The sequence below is a fragment of the Hylobates moloch genome, unplaced genomic scaffold (assembly GCF_009828535.3).
Source record: "Hylobates moloch isolate HMO894 unplaced genomic scaffold, HMol_V3 SCAFFOLD_18, whole genome shotgun sequence".
In the NCBI taxonomy this organism is placed as follows: Eukaryota; Metazoa; Chordata; class Mammalia; order Primates; family Hylobatidae; genus Hylobates; species Hylobates moloch.
Window position 1 is genome coordinate 9,911,064 of NW_026652293.1, and position 21,025 is coordinate 9,932,088.

Below are 21,025 nucleotides of genomic sequence, written 5' to 3' on the forward strand. Positions count from 1 at the left end.
AGCACTTTGGAAGGCTGAAGCGGGCGGATCACTTGAGGTCAGGATTTTGAGACCAGCCTGGCCAACATGGTGAAACCCCCATCTTTACTAAAAATACAAAAATCAGCCTGATGTGGTGGCATGTGCCTGTGATCCTAGCTACTCAGGAGGCTGAGGCAGGAGAATTGCTTGAACCTGGGAGGCGGAGGTTTCAGTAAGCCGAGACTGCATCACTGCACTCCAGCCTGGGAAACAGAGTGAGACTGTCAAAAAAAAAAAAAAAAATTGTATGAAGGAAGCTAGATACAAAAGGCTACATATTATAAGACTTCATTTATATAACATTCGGAAAAATATAATACTATAGAGTCAGAAATCAGGTCAGTGGTTACTAGGAGCTGTGGGCGAGTGAGACAGGTTGACTGTAAAGGGGCCTAGGGCAACATTTGAGATCATAGGAATATTGTATATTTTGACTGTGGTAACGGTTACATGACTGTATACACTTGTCAGAAATCATCAAAGTATACATGTAAAAAGCATGAGTTTTGGTATCTATAAATTATACTTTAATAAGCTTGCCTAAATAAACAAAACTGATCCTCAAAATTGTAATTTCTTATCTTGCTCTTTGTGGAACAGAAGCTTGAGTTTACCTTTTCCCCACACATACTCCTAGATAAATCATTTAAACTATAAATCATTTTCATTTGTAACAAATACTTTCCAAGGATTTTGGGGGCCTGATAAGGTACTTTATATGTACTATCTCATTAAGTTATTCCAACAGCCCTATGAAACTGAGGTTGAGAGGTATGGGTAATTATAAAGTTGGGATTTAAACCCAGGTATGTTGGACTGGGTTTAAATGTCTCAATGTCATCTTTCCCTCTGTACTGCACTGTGCCACCAAATCTCCAAAGACAGACTGAATTTTATATTCTTCATGGTGCCTAGCATATAATAATATCCAATAAAATCTAACAATGGTGAGAACTAAAATATATCCACAAAAACTGAGTCCTCTATCAAGTTCAGGATCTAAAGAAGTCGGCTTTTCTAAAGAAAATACTCCATCACCCATTCCATTCCTACTGTCTACCATATCTCTGATTTAGCAATCAGTTCATCAGGAAGAAGTATTCATTTGTTCTTTCTTCCCAGTTCCCCTCTACAATTTCCCTGCCCAGCAAAACACCTTTATCTCAGGATGGCCCTGGGGACACAGCTAATCTCTTAGCACTCCAGAGACAGCAGTTTCTATGGACATGAAATGAAGATCCAGATCATCTTTCCCAGGAATTCTTTTCTTTTTTTTTTTTTTTTTTTTGAGACAGAGTCTTGCTCTGTCACCCAGGCTGGAGTGCAATGGTGGTGTGATCTCGGCTCACTGCAACCTCTGCCTCCTGGGTTCAAGCAATTCTCCTGCCTCAGCCTCCTGAGTAGCTGGGATTACAGGCGCCCACCACCACGCCCAGCTAATTTTTGTATTTTTAGTAGAGACGGGGTTTCACCACGTTGGTCAGGCTGGTCTGGAACTCCTGACCTCGTGATCCGCTTGCCTCGGCCTCCCAAAGTGCTGGGATTATAGGCGTGAGCCATTGTGTCCGGCCGAATTATTTTCTTAATTAGAGGAGGGAGTAATATTTACTGGTTTACTGAGTAAAATCAGTTGCATCACTTCTTCATTTGTATTCCCCCATACAGTCCAAGATTATCACTTCAGCTGCCAACTTTTTCAAGGATTTAGCATTTAACAATTCTTCATTGGACACATGATCCCCTTCTAAGATTAAAAAGTACTGAAGAGGAGGACTCCTGGTCTGAAGCTGTAATAGTTATAATGCATTAGTCTGTAAGTAACACAACTCAACCCAAGCTGGTTTAAACAATAGGAAAATTTATTATCTCACATAATAAGTTTGTTGTTAGGGCAGTTCCGGTATTGATTAATTCAGTGGTTTAATAGTCACTAAAGAATAGGGTTTTTTTTTTTCTACTCCAGCATCCTTAGGATGTTGGCAATTCTTTCATACTAGCATCACAATGAGCCTTTCAGGTTTTTTCTGTTTTTTTTTTTTTTGAGCCAGAGTCTCACTCTGTCGCCCAGGCTGGAGTACAGTAGAGCAATGTTAGCTCACTGCAACCTCTGCCTCCTGGGTTCAAGTGATTCTCCTGCCTCAGCCTCCCAAGTAACTGAGACTACAGGCGTGCACCACCATGCCCGGCTAATTTTTTGTAGTTTTAGTAGAGATGGGGTTTCACCATGTTAGGCTGGTCTCGAACTCCTGATCTCAGATGATCCACCCGCCTCAGCCTCCCAAAGTGCTAGGATTACAGGCATGAGCCATGGCCCCTGATTGAGACTTTCATTTTTATTAAAACTGCTGCCTGATGGTTGGCTGGTATAAAGAAAACAATTTTCTCATGTGTTCTTTAGAAGGCAATTTAGAAGTACCTACAGAAATTTTTTAAATGTACATATCCTTTGATTTAGCAATTGCACTTGTAACAATTCATCTCACAGAAACTTGTAAGTAGACACAAACAGGTATAAAGATGTACATTACAAAAACTCTTTATAACAGCAAGAAATTGGAAAGACCCTAGAATATCCATAAATACGGGGCTGATTAAATTGGGAGAGCATACAATGGAGAATGTCACAGCTATTTAACAAGGAATTATGTCCAAGTTTTACTGGCAAGAGCCAAGCTGCAGAGTATGTGCGTATAAAGAGTAAAAATGTGGGGAGTGACATCCAGCAAGATGGCAGAATAGGAAGTCTCAGACTCCAGTCCCTGACACCTCCAGAAAGTTCAACTAGCAACTATCCACAGACTAGAATATCTTTTTGAAAACCCCCATATTTGGAAACAAGCCTAAAACACGTGTGGTCCAAAGGACTGATTGAAAATTGAATTAGAGGGGTAGGGAGATACACTTTCACTTCGACCATGCCACCCCTTCCCCAAGCTAGCACACCACCAGGGGGAGAGAATTTCCTTGGGCCCATGGTTTCTACAGGAGAAAAGAGGGCTGAAGGCAGTCACACCACTTCCCTAGCATTCTGAAGTGCTTCTCAGGAAGCTCAACCTAGTCCTACCTCAAAAGGAACAGTGGGGATAATGACACAGCTAGACTGCCTGTTCAGGGCTGAGGCAGGAGAGAATCACTTGACCCCAGGAGGTTGAGGCTGCAGTGAGCCAAGGTGGTGCCACTGCACTCCAGCCTGAGTGACAAAGTGAGACCCTGTATCAAAAAAAAAGAAAAGAAAAAATGTATAATATTGCTAATCATTAGGGGAACACAAATTAAAACCACAATGAGATATCATCTCACACTTGCCAGAATGGCTATTATCAAAAAAAGGTAAGTGTTGCAGAAGATGTGGAGAAAACAGAAAACATATATATCATTGGTGGTAATGTAAATTAGAAGAACCATTACGAAAAACTGTATGGAAATCTGAAGTCAGTTTGTCAAAGTCATATCCACACTCCCATGTTTATTGCAACACTATTCACAATACCAAGTTATGGAATCAACCTAAGTGCTCATCAACAGAGGAATCAATGGCTGGTGCAGTGGCTCACACCTGTAATCCCAACATTTTGGGAGGCCAAGGCAGGAGGATGGATTGATCCCATTTGCAGGACCAGCCTGGGGCAACACGGCAAAACCGTGTCTCTATAAAAAATACAAAAAGAAAATTAGCCAGGTGTGGTGGTACACACCTGTAGTCCCAGCTACTCAGAAGGCTGAGGTGGAAGGAACACCTGAGTCCAGGAGTTTGAGGCTGCAGCTAGCTGTAGTCATGCCATTGTACTACAGCCTTGGCAACAGAGGAAGACCCTGTCTTAAACAAACAAACAACAGATGAATGGATAAAGAAAATGTGTTATATATACATGATGAAATAATACTCAGCCTTAAAAAAGGAAATTCTGCCATTTGAAACAATGTGAAGGAATTGGAGAACATTATGCAAGAAAAAATAAGCCAGGCACAGGAAGACAAATTCTCACAAGTGAAATTTAAAACCATTGAACTCATAGAGGCTGAGAACAGTGGTTACAAAGGCTGGAGAGTGAGCAGAATGGTGTGGTAACGGTAAATGGGTACAAAATCTCAGTTAAGCCAGGCACAGTGGGTAACATAGTGAGAACTGGTCTCTTTAAAAAGATGTCAGAAGGCTGTGTGCAGTGGCTCAGGCCTGTACCCCGAGGCGGGGGGATTACTTGAGGTCAGGGCTTTGAGACCAGCCTGGCCAACACGGCGAAACCCTGTCTCTACTAAAAATACAAAAATTAGCTGGATGTGGTGGTGCACACCTGTAATCCCAGCTACTCGGGAGGCTGAGGCAGGACAATCACTTGAACAAGGGAGGTGGAGGTTGCAGTGAGCTGAGATTGCGCCACTGCACTCCAGCCTGGGTGACAGAGTGAGACTGTCTCAAACAAACAAACAAAAGATATGAGACAGAGAAATAAGAAGTAAGTCTTTGATACCTATCATACATCATTACAAATGTAGTTCATAACAGTGTATCGAACATTTCAAAATTGCTAACTTTCGAATGTTCTCACCATAAAAAAAAAAGGTGTTTGAAGCGATGAATATGTTAATTAGCTTGATTTAATTATTTTACATTGTATTCATAAATGTAACATCACTTTGTGCTCCATAAATAAGTACTATTTTAAGGCCGGGTGCGATGGCTAATGCCTGTAATCCCAGCACTTTGAGAGGCTGAGGCAGGCAGATCACTTGAGGTTAGGAGTTTGAAACCAGCCTGGCCAACGTGGCGAAATCCTATCTCTAATAAAAATATAAAAATTAGCTGGGTGTGGTGGTGGGCACCTGTAATCCCAGCTATTAGGGAGGCTGAGACATGAGAACCGCTTGAACCCAAGGGGTGGATGTTGCAGTGAGCAGAGATCGTGCCACTGCACTCCAGTCTGGGCAAGAGTGAGACTTTGTCTCAAAAAAAAAAAAAAAAGTACTATTATAAACTGTCTATTTATAAGAAAAACTACAGTTTGAGTATCCTTTACCCAAAATGTTTGGGACCAGAAGTGTTTCACACTCAGGTTTTTTCAGATTTTGAAATATTTGCATTATACTTACCCGTTAATCATCCCAAAACTGAAAATCCAAAATCCAAAATTCTCCAATGAGCATTTCCTTTGAGTGTCATGCCGGCTCTCAAAAAAACTTCAGATTTTGGAGCATGTCAGATTTTGGATATGGGATACTCAACTGTAAAAACAAGAAAAAGAGAAAAACCCTCTCCAAAGTAAAAATACCTAAGACACCGAAAAGGCAATAGAGGTAAAAATAGATAAAATGAACATCAAAATTAAAAAACTTCTTTGCATCAAAGGACCCAATTAATGGAGGGAAAAAAGGCAATCTATGGAATGGGAGAAAACATCACATATCTGATAAGAGGTTAATATCCCAAATATACAAAGAACTACAATTCAACAACAAAAAGCTAAATAACCTGTTTTAAAATGGGCGAAGGATTTGAATAGACACTTCTCCATCTGAATAGCCAATAAACATGAAAAGATACTTAACATCAATTAATTGTTAGGGAAATACAAATCAAAACCACAATGATACTATTTCATACCCATTAGAATGGTGGCTATCAAAACAACCAGGAAAGTGTCGGCAAAAATATGGAGAAACTGGAACCCTATCCACTGCTAGTGAAAATGTGAAATGGTGAAACTGCTATGAAAAATAGTAGGGCGGTTCCTCAAAAATTTAAAAACAAAATTAGCATATGATCTAGCAATTCTACTTCTAGGTATATATCTAAAAGAACTGAAAACATGTTCTCAAAGAGATGTTTGTATACCCATGGTCATAGCAATATTCTTCACTGTAGGCAAAGATGGAAGCAACCCAGATGGTGCATCAATGGACGAATAAACAAAATGTGAAATGTGGATACAATGGAATATTATTCAGCCTTAAAAAGAAAGAAAGAGGCTGGGCATGGTGGCTCACGCCTGTAATCCCAGCACTTGGAAGGCTGAGGCGGGTGGATCACTTGGGGCGGGTGGATCACTTGAGGCCAGGAGTTCCAAGACCAGTCTGGCTAACGCAGTGAAACCTTGTCTCTACTAAATGTATGAAAAAATTAGCCAGGCATGGTGGCACCCACCTGTAGTCCAAGCTACATAGGAGGCTGAGGCACGAGAATCACTTGAACCTGGGAGGTGGAAGTTGCAGTGAACCGAGATCGCATCACTGCACTCCGGCCTGGGTGACGGAGCGAGACTCTGTCTTCATCCTGTGTCCCCCCAAAAAAACGGAAAAAAAAAAATTCTGACATTTTTTATAACATGAATGAAGCTTGGTGACATTATGCTAAATAAAATAAGCCAGTCACAGACAAATACTGCATGATCCTATTATATTAAGTACTTAGAACAGAAAAAATCATAGAGACAGAAAGGAAGAAGAATGGTGATTGCCAGGGGATTAGGGAAAATGTAGAGTTAATAGGTACAGAGTTTTCAGTCCTGCAAGATGAAAAGTTCTGGAGATTAGTTGCACAATGTGAATATACTTAACACTACTGAACTGAACACTTAAAAATGGTTAAGATGGTAAATATATATTATGTGTACGTCACCACAATTCAAAACAATTTATTCTTTTGAGACAGGATCTCACTGTCACCCAGGCTGGAATGCGGTGGCATAAACATAGCTCACTGTAGCCTCCCTCAACCTCCTAGGCACAAGTAATCCTCTTGCCTCAACCTCTGAAGTAGCTGGGACCACAGCCATAACTGGCTTTTTTAAAATTTATTTTTTATAGAAATGGGGTTTCACAGGCCAGGCGCAGTGGCTCACACCTATAATCCCAGCACTTTTTAGGAGGCCGAGGCGGTGGACCACCTGAAGTTGGGGGTTCGAGACCAGCCTGACCAACATGGAGAAACCCCATCTCTACTAAAATTACAAAAAAACAGCCAGGCATGGTGGCGCATGCCTGTAATCCCAGCTACTTGGGAGGCTGAGGCAAGAGAATTGCTTGAACCCTGGAGGTGGAGGTTGTGGTGAGCCGAGATCATGCCATTGCACTCCAGCCTGGGCAACAAGAGCCAAACTCCGTCTCAAAAATAAAAAAAAAAGAAAAAAAGAAATAGGGTCTCACCATGTTGCCTAGGCTGGTCTCGAACTCCTAAGCTCATGTGATCCTCCTGCCTCAGCCTCCCAAAGTGCTGGGATTACAGGTGTAAGTCACTGCACTCAACGTAAAACCAATTTTTTAAAAAAGGAATAAAATACCAAAATGATAAACAAAACAACCTATACCTATTAGTATGAAGTTTAGAAGGGTAAGTATCTAACTCTTAACAGTGGTCATCTAAGGAGAATACTAGTAGGAAAAGGAGCAATTTTTTTTCTATTTCTATATACTGTTTGGATTTTGCATAAAAATGTACTAATTAAATTTTTAATAATTCCATCGGATATAACTTTTAAGTTAATCTCCAGGTACTAATAGACTTAAGTTCTCAAGCTACCTGAAAAATAAAGTTTTGCTGGGCGCAGTGGCTCACACCTGTAATCCCAGCACTTTGGGAGGCTGAACCAGGAGGATTGCTTGACCTCAGGAGTTTGAGACTAGCCTGGGCAACACGGTACAATCCCATCTTTACAAAAAAAAATTAAAAATTAGACCTAGATGTAGCTTCTCTACTCCCTCTCAAATCTCTGCCTGGTTTGGATCAGCTGCCTCCACTCTTGCCTCTACCACGTTCATCAGGGTGACCCAGAAGTCCTGCAAGGTATCCACCTCTGGTCCCCGGGTCTTCAGCAGTTGCTTCTACATGAGTAGGCCCAATGCTGCATTAGCTCCTCAAGGCTCTCCCAAGTGGGTAGCAGCAGTGCTTCTGGGGTGGCCTGGGTCTGAGTGGAGGCTATAGCAGGGCCAGTGGTAATGGGGAGCATCACAGCCATCATGGTGAACCAGAGCCTGCTGAGCCCCCTTAAGCTGGAGGTGAAACCGAACATGTGTACCCAGGAGAAAGAGCAGATCAAGACTCTTAACAGTAAGTTTGCCTCCATCACTGACACAATACAGCTCCTGGAGCAGCAGAACAAGATGCTGGAGAGCAAGTGTAGCCTCCAGTAGCAGCAGAAGATGGCACGGAGCAACATGGACAACATGCTTGAGAGCTACATCAACAACCTTCAGCAGCAGCTGTACATTCTGGGCCAGGAGCAGCTGAAGCTGGAGGCAGAGCTTGGCAACATGGAGGGGCTGCTGGAGGACTTCAAGAGTAAGTGTGAGGATGAGATCAATAAGTGTACAGAGATGGACCATGAATTTGTCTTCATCAAGAAGTTTATGGACAAAGCTTACATGAACAATGTAGAGCTAGAGTCTTGCATGGAAGGGCTGACTGATGAGATCAATTTCATCAGGCAGTTGTATGAAGAGGAGATCCAGGAGCTGCAGTCCCAGATCTTGGACACATCTGTGGTCCTGTCCATGAACAACAGCCACTCCACGGACACAGACAGCATCACCACTGAGATCAAGGACCAGTACGAGATCGCCAACTGCAGCTGGGCCAGGCCGAGAACATATACCAGATCAAGTATGAGGAACTGCAGACACTGGCTGGGAAGCATGAGGATGTTGCATGAAGACGAAAATCTCTGAAATGAACCAGAACATCAGCCGGCTCCAGGCTGAGACTGAGAGCCTCAAAGGCCAGAAGACTTCCCTGGAGGCTGCCATCACGAATGCCAAGCAGCGTGGGGAGCCGCCATTAAGGACAGCAATGCGGCTGGGTGCAGTGGCTCGCCTCTGTTAATCCCAGTACTTTGGGAGGCCGAGGCAGATGGATTATTTGAGGCCAGGAGTTCGAGACCAGACTGGGCAACATAGCAAAGTCCTCTAACAAAAATACAAAAATTAGCCAGTCTTATAACCCAGTCTCAAAAAAATAAATAAAAATTTAAAAACAATTTTCTTTTTTAAAGACACCACCCCCCAAACTGGTGTACTAGGAACTGAGGAATGTCAAGCTGGCCCTGGACACAGAGGTTGCCACCTACATGAAGCTGCTGGAGGGCAACAAGAGCAGGCTGGAGTCTGGGATGCAGAACATAAGTATATATAGAAAGACCACCAGTGGCTGCTCAGGTGCACTGAGCTTGGCCTATGGGGCCTCACAAGCCCTGGCCTCAGCTATGGCTAGGCTCAGCTTTGGGTCTGGCAGGGGCTCTAGCTCCTTCAGCTGCACCAGCTTCTCCAGGGTTCCTCCAGTGCCGCGGTTGTGAAGAAAATAGAGACGTGAGATGGGAAGCTGGTGTCCAAGTCCTCTGATGTCCTGCCCAAGTAAATGGCCATGGCAGCCCCTCCCAGCACATCCCTTCCTGTGGATGCCCCAGAGCCTGTGGAAGAGGCCACCGTGCAGGGGAGCATAGGGAACAGAAGAGAACATAGCCTCACCTAAGTGAGGCTCAGTCAGTCCTAGCTCTCAGCCCACTCATGGAGGGAGTTTATTGCCTGGGGTACCCCCCTGGCCCATGACTCCAGCTATAAAACAATTTGTTTTTTTTTGTTTTTTCCAAAATAAAGCCTCAACTACCTCTGCCATTAAAAAAAAAAAAAAATTGCCAGGCTTGGTGGTGTGTGCCTGTGGTCCCAGCTACTTGGGGGGCTTAAGTGGGAGAAATGCTTGAGCCTAGGAGGTCAAGGTTATAGTGAACTATGATTGTGCCACTGCACTCCAGCCTGGGCAACAGAGCAAGACTGTCTCGACGATAAAGTTCTAACAAGCATTTCCTCACAAAAGCATGAATGAGTAGATAGTTTAGTTAAGGAAAATGCCTGTGTTATCCAGTTAACCTGAGATGCTATTAGGCTTACCCCACCATGACACTTCCCGGCCCATAATGCCTTAATCCAAATTAGAGGTACACTCTCTAATCCTGAAACTGTTGACAAGTGTGATATGACAAGAGTTGGCACCCTAAAGCACAATATCCTATGATTTTCAAACTTTTCCTTCTGCCTACCTGCTACTAATTGAACAGCAGGCCCACATCAGCACTTTTCTTTCAGAGCCTGATTCTCTATTCCTCCCACCCCCGACTTCAAGAATGCTATGAGGGTTAGGGGTGTCTATCAAGACACCTTCAGCAACCAAAAGCCGTTCCAGAAAAGCTGACATAACCCAGGGCTGCCAACAAGAGCAGCTTCCCAGCAGGATGGTTTAGTAACCTTAATGAGGCAGAGAGCAACGCCTCCCGTAAATTCTGGTTGGAAGAAACGATCTAGAGATGGTGGAAAAGTACAACTTAAAAAGCAAACACCACAGGCTCCAGTAGAGCAGGAAAGCAAGCAGGGATTTCTAAATACAGAGCTCAATTGTAAGAGTTCACTGTACCTTAATTCTCACTATCATCATTTGCTCTGTCAAAAATAGAACCTTCCATGTCTTGATCCATTCAGAATAAGCCACAGCAGGCACAGCTCTGCTTCCACAGGGCAGCCAGGTTAGAAAGGCCACACAGGGAAATGGAAAAGGCAGCCAGCAGGTTTTCTTAGAGATTATACTCCTCTGGGCTTTTATCCTTCTTCCCAGCTATTCTGGTGCCAAGAAAGCTGCAGGGAGGTCTTTGCTCTGCTCTGAAAAAGCTTCAATTCAATCTTTTCACCAGCAGGGCTGAAGCAGTCTCAGGGCTGTAACTCCCTCTGCTGCCCAATGTTTTCTTTGCATGTTGTGATCAGTTTAATTTCAAACTCAAATGTTAAAAGAACTAATGCAGCCCTTTATTTCAAAATATAATCAAAAGAGCATGAGTTCAGACAAGAGGAATATCGATGGAACGCACGGTTCAAAGCTGGATACACTTCTGCATTCACCTACAAATCTCCTCTATCTCAGAAAGGATTTTAGTTTCATGAAAAGTCTCCTTCACAGGCATGTAGAAAAGCAGGAGCCAGACTTCTTGGTCCTTCCTCACCCATCCTTAGTAACAACATTGTCTTTAGCAGAACTTAAGGCAGGCCTTATTCATCTTTCAAGATCCAATTTAAATAGCACTTACGAAGAGGCATTAAAACTACCTGTTTACCAGTCTGTTTCACTGTATTGATTCAACACGTGTCTAGCTAACAGCAGATGCTCACTATCTAACAGAATTCTAACTAGAACCATGTGCGATACTGGGGGAAGGGAAACCTGTCCACATAAGAATTTAATCAGCAATCACTGGGGGAAGAACCAAAATTCTTAAGAGATAAGAATAAGAGACAGGTGTGTTTCTCCAACATACCATTATTCTGCCTAACAATTTGCCTACCAGCTGTGCTTGTGGTCCTTTTCAGATTACCAATCTCAGTCTCTTTCCTGTAAACTCTTAACTGATTTTTAATGTACTTGAAAAGTACTTCATTCTTTCCCTATACCTAAATACTTCTCACATTCTGATCTTAGTGATAAAATTCACAAAGACCTCACAGTGACTCAATGAGAGTGTTGAGCAATACTGACCCCATTAAATAATGTACCCAACCTATTTAGGTTAGAAACTCTGGTATTCCAGCATCCAGAACTAGAAGTGATGAAGACATTTGTTAGTGCAATAACCCTTATTTATTTTTCTGAACCCTCCCCTTCTCCACCTCCCAATACTGGAAGCTTACCTGTCAGGCAGAATTCCTAATCTGCCTCAAAATCTACAGGTCCAAGCTCTGCGAATACCAACTGCTCAAGGCAGCTGCCACCCTTCAGAAAACTAAAGTAAATACCAACAACGAATGGTGTTACTGTATAAAAAGTCTCTACTGCTGAATAGTAAGAAGCAACGTAAATTTTTTAATACAAACAATCCCACAGTATTTATTGCCATCTTGTAATAACATAAGGGTAATCAAAACAATATGAATAAATGTTCATATTGGACAAAGGACATCTAAAAACAAACTGTATCCTTCTCAACAATTTCTCACTTCATTGATCATTTCTAGTTGGAGACACTTTGTAGCAGAGTAATATTATCTCCTTTTAGCATGATCCGACCTGCAACACAAAAACAACAAAAAGCTATTAATAACCACACACTCAGATGTTTTACTCTCAGAATCTTGTATCCAGTTTTTGAACAATATTTTGAAAATGCTTTCTTATAAAAATATGTGAACATTTTCAAGTGTCCATATAGTGAAAGGCTTTCTGGCTCCATTAGAATACATTTATCTTTTCAACAAACTAACATAGGTAGATGGTATTTCATGACAAGTATCATTTCTATGGACTAAGTCAACTCAATAGGCCTCATACAACATTTCCCAATGCTGAGTTTATAAAAGTTTGGAAATGAGTCGTATGTCAAGTTTGGGAAATACAGCATATTATAACTCCATTCTTAAAGCTGTTAGTATATTAAAGACTCCACCCTATCTCTACTAAAAATACAAAATTAGCGGAGCCTGGTGGCGCATGCCTGTAATCCCAGCTACTTGGGAGGCTGAGGCAGGAGAATTGCTTGAATCTGGGAGGTGGAGGTTGCAGTGAGCCAAGATGGCACCACTGCACTCCAGCCTGGGCAACAAGAGCAAAACTCGTCTCCAAAAAAAAAAAGACTCCACCCTACAATAAACAAACCTGTTTTACCCAAAATTTCCTAAGGTTATTTAAGACAATACTTTTCTGAGAAATTTATAAACATCTTCAGGAACACTGGTGTTCACTGATAGAACAGTTTGAGACATGTTGATCAACTCCAACAGTAATTAAACTGTTCTACTTTCCCAGGCTTCTGCAGGTATTAATAATATACTATTCTACAGGATAAATACTACCATGGGAATTCAACAGTTGGTAAATAATTTATAAATAATATGACCTCAGTAAGGCTAAGCTTGCCCGTCCTGGCAAGACATCTTTAAATCTAAAAAACCTGGCTGGGTATGGTAGCTCACACCTATAATCCCAACACTTTGAGTGGCCAAGGTGGGTGGAATGCCTGAGCTTAGGATTCGAGACCAGCCTGGACAACATGGTGAAACCCCGTCTTCTACTAAAGTACAAAAAATTAGCCAGGTGTGGTGGCATGCACCTGTAATCCCAGTTACTTGGGAGGCTGAGGCAGGAGAATCGCTTGAACCCAGAAGGTGGAGGTTGCAGTGAGCCGAGATTGTGCCATGGCACTCAAGCCTGGGAGACAGAGCGAGACTCCGTCTCCAAAAAAATAAATAAATAAATAAAAATAAATCTAAAAAACCCAGGCTTTCATAAAAATAGTCTAAGCAGGAAGCAGCCAGCTAAACACCATAATGCTTCTCAGAATCTACTTTCCACATATCTAGTACAGGTTCAAGAGAATCCTGAGGGTCTGAAAGAGAGACACCTGAAATCCACCACTGATAAAAGTATTAGTGAGGATTTAACAAATGAAGACAAAATGCCTAAATAAACCTCAAGTGAATGGGATGTTAACAGAAATGATTCAGTGTGTCTTGATGAAACCGTGAATCCTAAGACTATTCATTAACTGGGTTAAGAAATACCATTCATTGCCAGGCTTAGCGGCACACACATGTGATCCCAGCATTTGGGAGGCCGAGGCAGGCGGATTGCCTGAGCTCAGAAGTTAGAGATCAGCCTGGGCAACACAGTGAAACCCCGTCTCTACTAAAACACAAAAAATCAGCCAGGCGTGGTGGTACACGCCTGTAGTCCCAGCTATTCGGGAGTCTGAGGCAGGAGAATTGCTTGAACCCAGGAGGCGGAGGTTGCAGTGAGCCAAAATCGCATCATTACACTCCAGCCTGGGTGACAGTGAGACTCTGTCTCCAAAAACAGAAGAAAGAAAGAAATACCATTCATTGTCCAAATATTTTTTAGTTTCTATTATGTGCCAGGTATTGAGTTAGGTACTGAGCACACTAGGGATCAAAAAAGGCATGACTCATGCACTTATGGTGAAGCATGTGATAACAGGAGAGACACTAATAAAATAATCTCAATAATAAAGGTTTTACTACAAACTCAAGGAGCACATAATCCTGCCTTCCCCCATCCCAAGCAAAACCAAATTAAACTCTGAACTTTTTAGAGCAGGGCTTCCTAACCCCTGGGCCACAGACCAGTACCAGTCCTGGTCCCTGTTAGAAACTGGGTCACACAGCAAGAGGTGAGCAGTGGGCGAGGTGGCAGAGCTTCATCTGTATTTACAGCCACTCCCCATCACTAGTATTCCCACCTGGGCTCTGCCTCCTGTCACATCAATGGAGGCCTTAGATTCTCATAGGAGCACGAAACCTATTGTGAACTGGGCATAGAGGGATCTAAGATGCGCACTCCTTATGAGAACCTAATGCCTGATGATCTGTCACTGTCTCCCATCACCCCCAGATGGGACTGTCTAGTTGTGGGAAAACAGGCTCAGGGCTCCCATTGATTCTACATGATGGTGAGTTGTATAATTATTTCATTATATATTACAATGTAATAATAATAAAGTACACTATAAATGTAATGTGCTTGAATCATCTGAAAACCATCCCCCACACCCCAGTCCCCAGAAAAATTGTCTTCCACAAAGTTGGTCCCTGGTGCCAAAATGGTTGGGGACTGCTGTCTTTTTTTTTTTTTTTTTGAGACGGAGTCTCGCTGTGTCGCCCAGGCTGGAGCGCAGTGGCACGATCTCAGCTCACTGCAAGCTCCGCCTCCCAGGTTCGTGCCATTCTCCTGCCCCAGCCTCCCAAGTAGCTGGGACTACATGCGCCCACCACCACGCCCAGCTAATTTTTTTTTTTTTTTTTTTTTTTTAGTAGAGACAGGGTTTCACCGTGTTAGCCAGGATGGTCTCGAATTCCTGACCTTGTAATCCACCCGCCTCGGCCTCCCAAAGTGCTGGGATTATAGGCGTGAGCTACCGCGCCCGGCCTAGGGGACCACTGTCTTAAAAGAAGTGATATTTGGTCTGAGCTCTACAGACACAGGAATATCATATACAAAGATGAATGATTGGGCAAATCTGCAGATTCAAAGAACTGAAATAAGACAAGTGTTGCTAAAGCTCAGAAAGTGAAGCACAGTGATACGAGATGAGCAGAAGGAGGTAAGACTAGATCATGAAGATCATTAGATTTGCAGAATCATCAGATTTTTTTTAAATCCTAACAGCAACAGGAAGTCATTGCAGTATTTCAAGCAAAGGGATGACATGTTCAGACTGGTGTTTTTAAAAGATGACTGAGGCTTGGAAAGCAAACTGGAGGGAGCTGCAGAGAAGTAAGCTGAACTGGAAACTGGTGCCATTCAATAAGGCGGGAAATAATACAATAGCTCTAAACAGTGTGAGTTGGAATTGAGTTTGCTTTCTGATATGCTGACTTTAAGAAGCCTTTGAAACATTCAAGTAAAAATGGTGAACAGGCCCAGACAAACAAATTTGGGAGTCAGTATATATAGATGGTAACTGAAGCTGTACTCCAGTGCCTAGGCAGACAATACTGAATGACAGGAGGGCCTAGAACCAAGCCTGGAGCAGCTCATTTAGTGACTGGGTCCCAAAGAATGAATATACAAGTCTGAAAACTAGCCAGAAGTGAAAAATAAAAACCCAAGTATAATATCGTAGAGCCAAGGTGTGATACTGCAAAATATTTATTTGGTCTTCAATCCCATACAACTCCTAAAATCCTTAGAATCTCTAAGGTGTTGCCTTTTTGTATGCTAATGATTGACTGACGGCCAGCAGCCCCTACATTTCAGCATGGGAGCTGCTCACTGAAAGGACCAAGGCATTAGTGATGTTGGACTTTCAGCCCCACCCTCCAACCCGGGGAGGAGGAGAGGAGCTGAAGGTTAAGCTGATCACCAATGGCCAGTTTAATCAGTCATGCCTACATAATGAAGCTTACATAAAAACTGAAAACAATGGGGTTCTGATAGCTCAACATGTGGAGGTTCCCAGAGAGTGGTGAGCTTACAGAGGGCACAAAAGCTTTGCATCCCTTCCTATATGCCTTGCCCTATGCATCTCTTCATCTGTATTTTTTGTAATATTCTTTATAATAAACCAGTAAATTTAAGTGTTTCCCCGAGTTCTGTGAGCTGCTCTGGCAAATTAATCAAACCAACGGAGGGGTCATGGGACCCAGTTTATAGCCAGTCAGTAAGAAGCACAGGTAAAACAATCTGGAGCTGACAATTAGCATCTGGTGGAGGGTTGAGGGGCACGGAAGGCAATCTTGGGGATTGAGCCCTCATCCTCTGGGAACTGACGCTATCTCCAGGTAGATAGTGTTAGAACTGAACTGAACTTGATGACTCTGAGCTGATGTCCACTGCCGAACTGATTGCTTGCTTGGTGTGTGGGGAAATATGCCCACACATCTGGTCACGGAAGTCCTCTGTGTTAATTATTGTCAACTGAGGAAACAGAAAAATCTACTTGGGTTTTTCCCCCCCATTCAGACAAGAGAACAAAGCGCTTTAAGGAGGGAGTGGCCAACAGTGCCAAATACTGTTGAGAGTTTAATAAAATGAGGATTAGTACTAATCATTAGATTTAATACCACTAGTCTTTGGTTCCCTTGGTGAGAGCTCTCCGGGTAGAGAAGCCAAAATGGAGTGTGGTGAGGAGTGAGTAGTAGAGGATGATTTCAAAAGTGTACTACTACTCTGAATAATAACTTCTCAAATGCAAAATAAATTCAAACATGAACTGAGTTGCAGGTCACTGAATTCTGCAAGTGAATAAAACATTTCTAGAATTCTGTAAGACCACTTCTATCCTTACCCAGTTGTTTTCTTGACTTTGTTTTAGAATGAATCTCTTCTGCATCATCTAATACAAGGTTCATATACTCATCAAAACCCTAGAAAAATAAACAAACTGTTATCTTCAAAGAAAATCACATCCAAACCATTTTAAATGAGTATACCTATGCAGATAAAAACTCCAACTAATTTCAAAGATTCACTCATCACCCAAATTTTTTTTTTTTTTTTTTTGGATAAAAAGTCCCACTTGTCTCCAACCTCGGCTCACTGCAGCTGGACCTCCTGGGTTCAAGCAATTCTTCTGCCTCAGCCCTCCCGCAAGTAGCTGGGACTACAGGGTGCACCACCATGCCTAGCTACTTTTTGTATTTTTGGTAGAAACAGGGTTTCATCATGTTGCCCAGGCTGGTCTCGAACTCTGGAGCTAAAGTGATTCATCATGCTCAGCCTAAGTGCTAGGATTAGAGGCATGAGCCACCTTGCCCAGCAAAATATTTAAAAATTAGCTGGACATGGTGGTGTATGCCTATAGTCCCAGCTACTAGAGGTTGAGGTGGAAGAATCACTTGACCCAAGGAGTTCAAGATTGCAGTGAGCTATGAGAGCACCTGGGTGACAGAGCCGGACCCCAACTTAAAAAAAAAAAAATACTTAGGGTAGCCTGCTATCCCAGAAGCCTTATTTAACTAACCCCACTGAGCTCTATTCAGGTATCACCTAACCCACAACAAATAACCCCACCCTCCCTAATTTCATTTATTTTGTCCCCTCTCTCCATACTAACATTGTTGCTCAATATGTTTTTTTCAAATAATTTTTAAAATTAATTTTTAGCCAGGTGTTGTGGCTCATGCCTGTAATCCCAAGACTTTGAGAGGCTAAGGTGGGAGAATCACTTGAGCCTAGGAGTTTGAGACCAGCCTGGGCAACACAGTGAGACCTCATCTCTATAAAAAATAAAAATTTAGCAGGCGGTGATGGTGCACACTTCTGATCCTAGCTACTTGGGAGGCTGAGGCAGGAGGACTACTTGAGCCCAGGAGGTTCAGGCTGCAACGAGCCATGATTGTGCCACTGCACTCCAGCCTAAGCAACAGAACAATGCCCTTCCTCAAAAATAAAATACAAATTTTCTTCTCAACATAGACAGAGGAAAGAAAATGAATTAAAAGTTAATTTTCCCTATTAAAAACTACCCAATCCTTATCTATCAACAATGAAAAAAGGCTAAACAGTGGCCCCTGAAAAACTTTCCTTAAGTTGGATCTTTGACTTTTTATACACTGTTCTGGCTAGCCACTTTCTGTGAAGTCTGTTTCTATGACCAAACTGCTATGAGATAAAATCGCCTGGATACTCACAATGATACAGCCTTCTATCCGCATATTCACCTGCTCATAGAGCCACACCTGAATCCGCGATCTCTGAAATAATCATAAAAGTTGAAACGTTAAGAAAAAAAAAAAGAAAAATAGGGCCAGGCGCGGTGGCTCACACCTGTAATCCCAGCACTTTGGGAGGCCGAGGCAGGTGGATCGCAAGGTCAAGAGATAGAGACCATCCTAGCTAACATGGTGAAACCCCATCTCTACTAAAAATACAAAAAAAATTAGCTGGGCGTGGTGGTGCACGCCTGTAGTCCCAGCTATTCGGGACGCTGAAGCAGGAGAATCGCTTGAACCCAGGAGGCAGAGGTTGCAGTGAGCTGAGATCGCGCCACTGCACTCCAGCCTGGGCAGTGAGACTCCGTCTAAAAAAAAAAAAAAAAAAAAAAAGAAAGTTAAAGAAAAGGTGCCTCGATTCACACCTGTAATTCCCGTACTTTGGGATGCCAAAGCAGAATAATTTGCTTTGTGGCCAGGTGTTCAATATAAGCCTGCGCAACATTAAGCAAGATCTCCCCGCCCACCCACCACCCCCCCCTCCCCCGCCACCTCCCCCCAAAATTGAAGTATACAAAACCTAACCATTTTGGTCAAACGACAAGAGAAATATGGCTCCTAAAAAAACTGTGATGAATGTAAGTCAAAAGTTTTAACTAATTAGCCCATATCTAAGGATTATTCACAAATAATAATAACCTCAAAGAGAATTTTCATTTAATAAGTTCTATATTGGAACTGTATGAGCTAATAATTTTCCTGTGATTTTGGGACTCAATATTTCTTACTGCTTCTGGTCTCAATCTATTTAGAGTGAAAGTTTTTGACAGCATAGAACAAAGCAGTAATTTCTAATGACCAAGGGCTTATCTCCTGCAGCAAAATCCAGTTCCAAAACAAAGCTTTCTCATGTCACATACCTAACAACCAGGACAGGAGCCCTCAATTCAGGTGGTTAAAAATTATTATCACGGCCGGGCGCGGTGGCTCACGCTTGTAATCCCAGCACTTTGGGAGGCCGAGGCGGGCGGATCACGAGGTCAGGAGATCGAGACCACGGTGAAACCCCGTCTCTACTAAAAATACAAAAAAAATTAGCCGGGCGTGGTGGCGGGCGCCTGTAGTCCCAGCTACTTGGAGAGGCTGAGGCAGGAGAATGGCGTGAACCCAGGAGGCGGAGCTTGCAGTGAGCCGAGATCGCACCACTGCACTCCAGCCTGGGCGACAGAGCGAGACTCCGTCCCAAAAAAAAAAAAAAAATTATTATCACCTGAAATTAATGTTTTTCAGTTGTGTTGTCACACTATAAAATTTAAGTTGCTAAAATTTCCCCCAAAGGAAAGCAGCTGCCACTAAATTCCTCTGAAGCTACCCCTTCTCTCTTCCTTTTTTCGTCTTTAAGTTTTCCCACAGGTATTAAACACACCACCTCTTGACATGGTTTAAGTTGGTTGGGTTTTTCTTCCAATGTTTCATCCTAAAGGGGAGAGGTTCCAATGTTCTAGCCATAATCACTACTAACAAAACTACTGATGCCCAAATACCATGGTCAAGTCTGCTAAATATACTTTTTGGAATTAAAAAGTATTTTTGATCTTGCAAAGTAATGATACAATTCTTTGCATGTTGGGAAGTGGCATGGATACACACCACTTCACATTAGTGCTTTCTCAGTACTCCTTCCCCTCAATTACCCTCCAATCTCCAGTTACATCTAATTCTAATTCTAGAACACAGCGATCGCTCAGGTTAACACAAAAAACTAAATCAGCTCACCCCTTATTTAAAAAGTAGTTACGAAACAAGAAACTTACGTACATTTTGTAAGTATCTGAAGATGAGGTTCTGCACCACAGTGGCTAAGGAAAAAATACAAAAGCAGCATACTCTGCTTCCTGAAACAACTGGACGACCCTGTTCCCGTCTCACCTTTGTTTACTAAACGCGAGGTCTGGTGCTTACGCAAACAACAGGTGCCCAGGCTGGGCATTCATTAGGGGTCTTCTAAAGACTAAAGAACATCCCTCCACTTTCATTCCCCTGGAGTTTCCCAAAACTGTTAACTCCCGTTTTCACTCCGCCCCTAAAGTTCTCTTCCCTCCTTTCGCCGCCTCCATTCCTGTATTCCCCACTGCAGGGGTCCACCCAAGACCACCTCCCTACCATCACGGTTCTTCAACTACCCGCGCTTTCTTCCAGTCTTGGTAGCCCCGGGGGCTCATGGGATGTGGATCCGTACTACGCTATCCCAGGCCTGCTCTCAGCCTGCGCCTTCGCACCCCGTATTCTGGCCCGAACCTCCTAGTCCTGACATCCTGCGTAGGATACGATGGGCTGCACCATAACCTTCTGCACTTTCTGGCCCTGGCCACGGTACGCCATGGTGGAATTTCACAAAGAGCACACTCGCACGCTGCCTCTGAGAGCAACTTCCGGAATAAAGAACCGGAAGCGGAAGTGTGTGAAGGTCACGCGGCGACATGGGCGGCTCCTGGGAAATGCCCCTCTAGCCACGAAGTCACGTTTCTCCGCTGCATGGCCTCCGAGGGAGGCCAAATTGAGGCGTCTGTGCTGTGGAAGGTGGGCCGGTCCTACAGCGCCACCTGGAGGGAGGCGGGAGGAGGTGCCTTCGGTTGTATGGTTGTATGGTGGCCGTGGCCGGAGGAGTGCCGTCCTGTCTCCAATTTCTTTTTTCTTTCCTTTTTTTTTTTTTTTGAGGCGAAGTCTCGCTCTGTCGCCCAGGCTGGAGTGCAGTGGCGCAATTTCAGCTCACTGCAACCTCCGCCTCCCGGGTTCAAGCGATTCTCCTGCCTCAGCCTCCCGAGTAGCTGGGACTACAGGCGCCTGCCACCACGTCCGACTAATTTTTTGTGTT

The 21,025-nt window shown here is 43.2% G+C and overlaps 1 protein-coding gene and 1 pseudogene across 2 annotated transcripts; one reads left to right on the forward strand and one right to left on the reverse strand.

Annotated features, from left to right (window-relative positions):
• Positions 1-3,331: 3,331 nt before the first annotated feature.
• On the forward strand, positions 3,332-9,364 carry LOC116457965 (keratin, type II cytoskeletal 8-like; annotated as a pseudogene).
• A 2,463-nt stretch (positions 9,365-11,827) lies between these two features.
• On the reverse strand, positions 11,828-20,593 carry SNRPE (small nuclear ribonucleoprotein polypeptide E). 2 transcript variants are annotated; one of them, XM_032137547.2, is made up of 5 exons: positions 20,479-20,593; positions 19,969-19,995; positions 18,130-18,192; positions 16,785-16,863; positions 11,828-12,052 (listed from the first exon to the last, which is right to left on the reverse strand). In XM_032137547.2, exons 1-5 carry the CDS (start codon positions 20,530-20,532, stop codon positions 11,997-11,999), a joined length of 279 nt encoding a protein of 92 aa, XP_031993438.1. In that variant the 5' UTR covers positions 20,533-20,593; the 3' UTR covers positions 11,828-11,996. The 2 variants fall into 2 exon arrangements, with proteins under 2 accessions (XP_031993438.1, XP_031993439.1); XM_032137548.2 differs by having other exon boundaries at positions 19,969-20,009; positions 20,449-20,593.
• Positions 20,594-21,025: the final 432 nt, after the last annotated feature.

What these genes read in the sequence shown, in the direction of transcription:
- SNRPE (XM_032137547.2), bottom strand. Translation starts at nt 20,532, where the DNA reads ATGGCGTACCGTGGCCAGGGCCAGAAAGTGCAGAAGGTTATGGTGCAG. An exon ending in GGATAGAAGGCTGTATCATT is followed by an intron (nt 16,864 to 18,129) that starts GTGAGTATCCAG and finishes TTATTTTTCTAG; the next exon opens with GGTTTTGATGAGTATATGAA. An exon ending in AAAGTCAAGAAAACAACTGG is followed by an intron (nt 12,053 to 16,784) that starts GTAAGGATAGAA and finishes TTTGTGTTGCAG; the next exon opens with GTCGGATCATGCTAAAAGGA.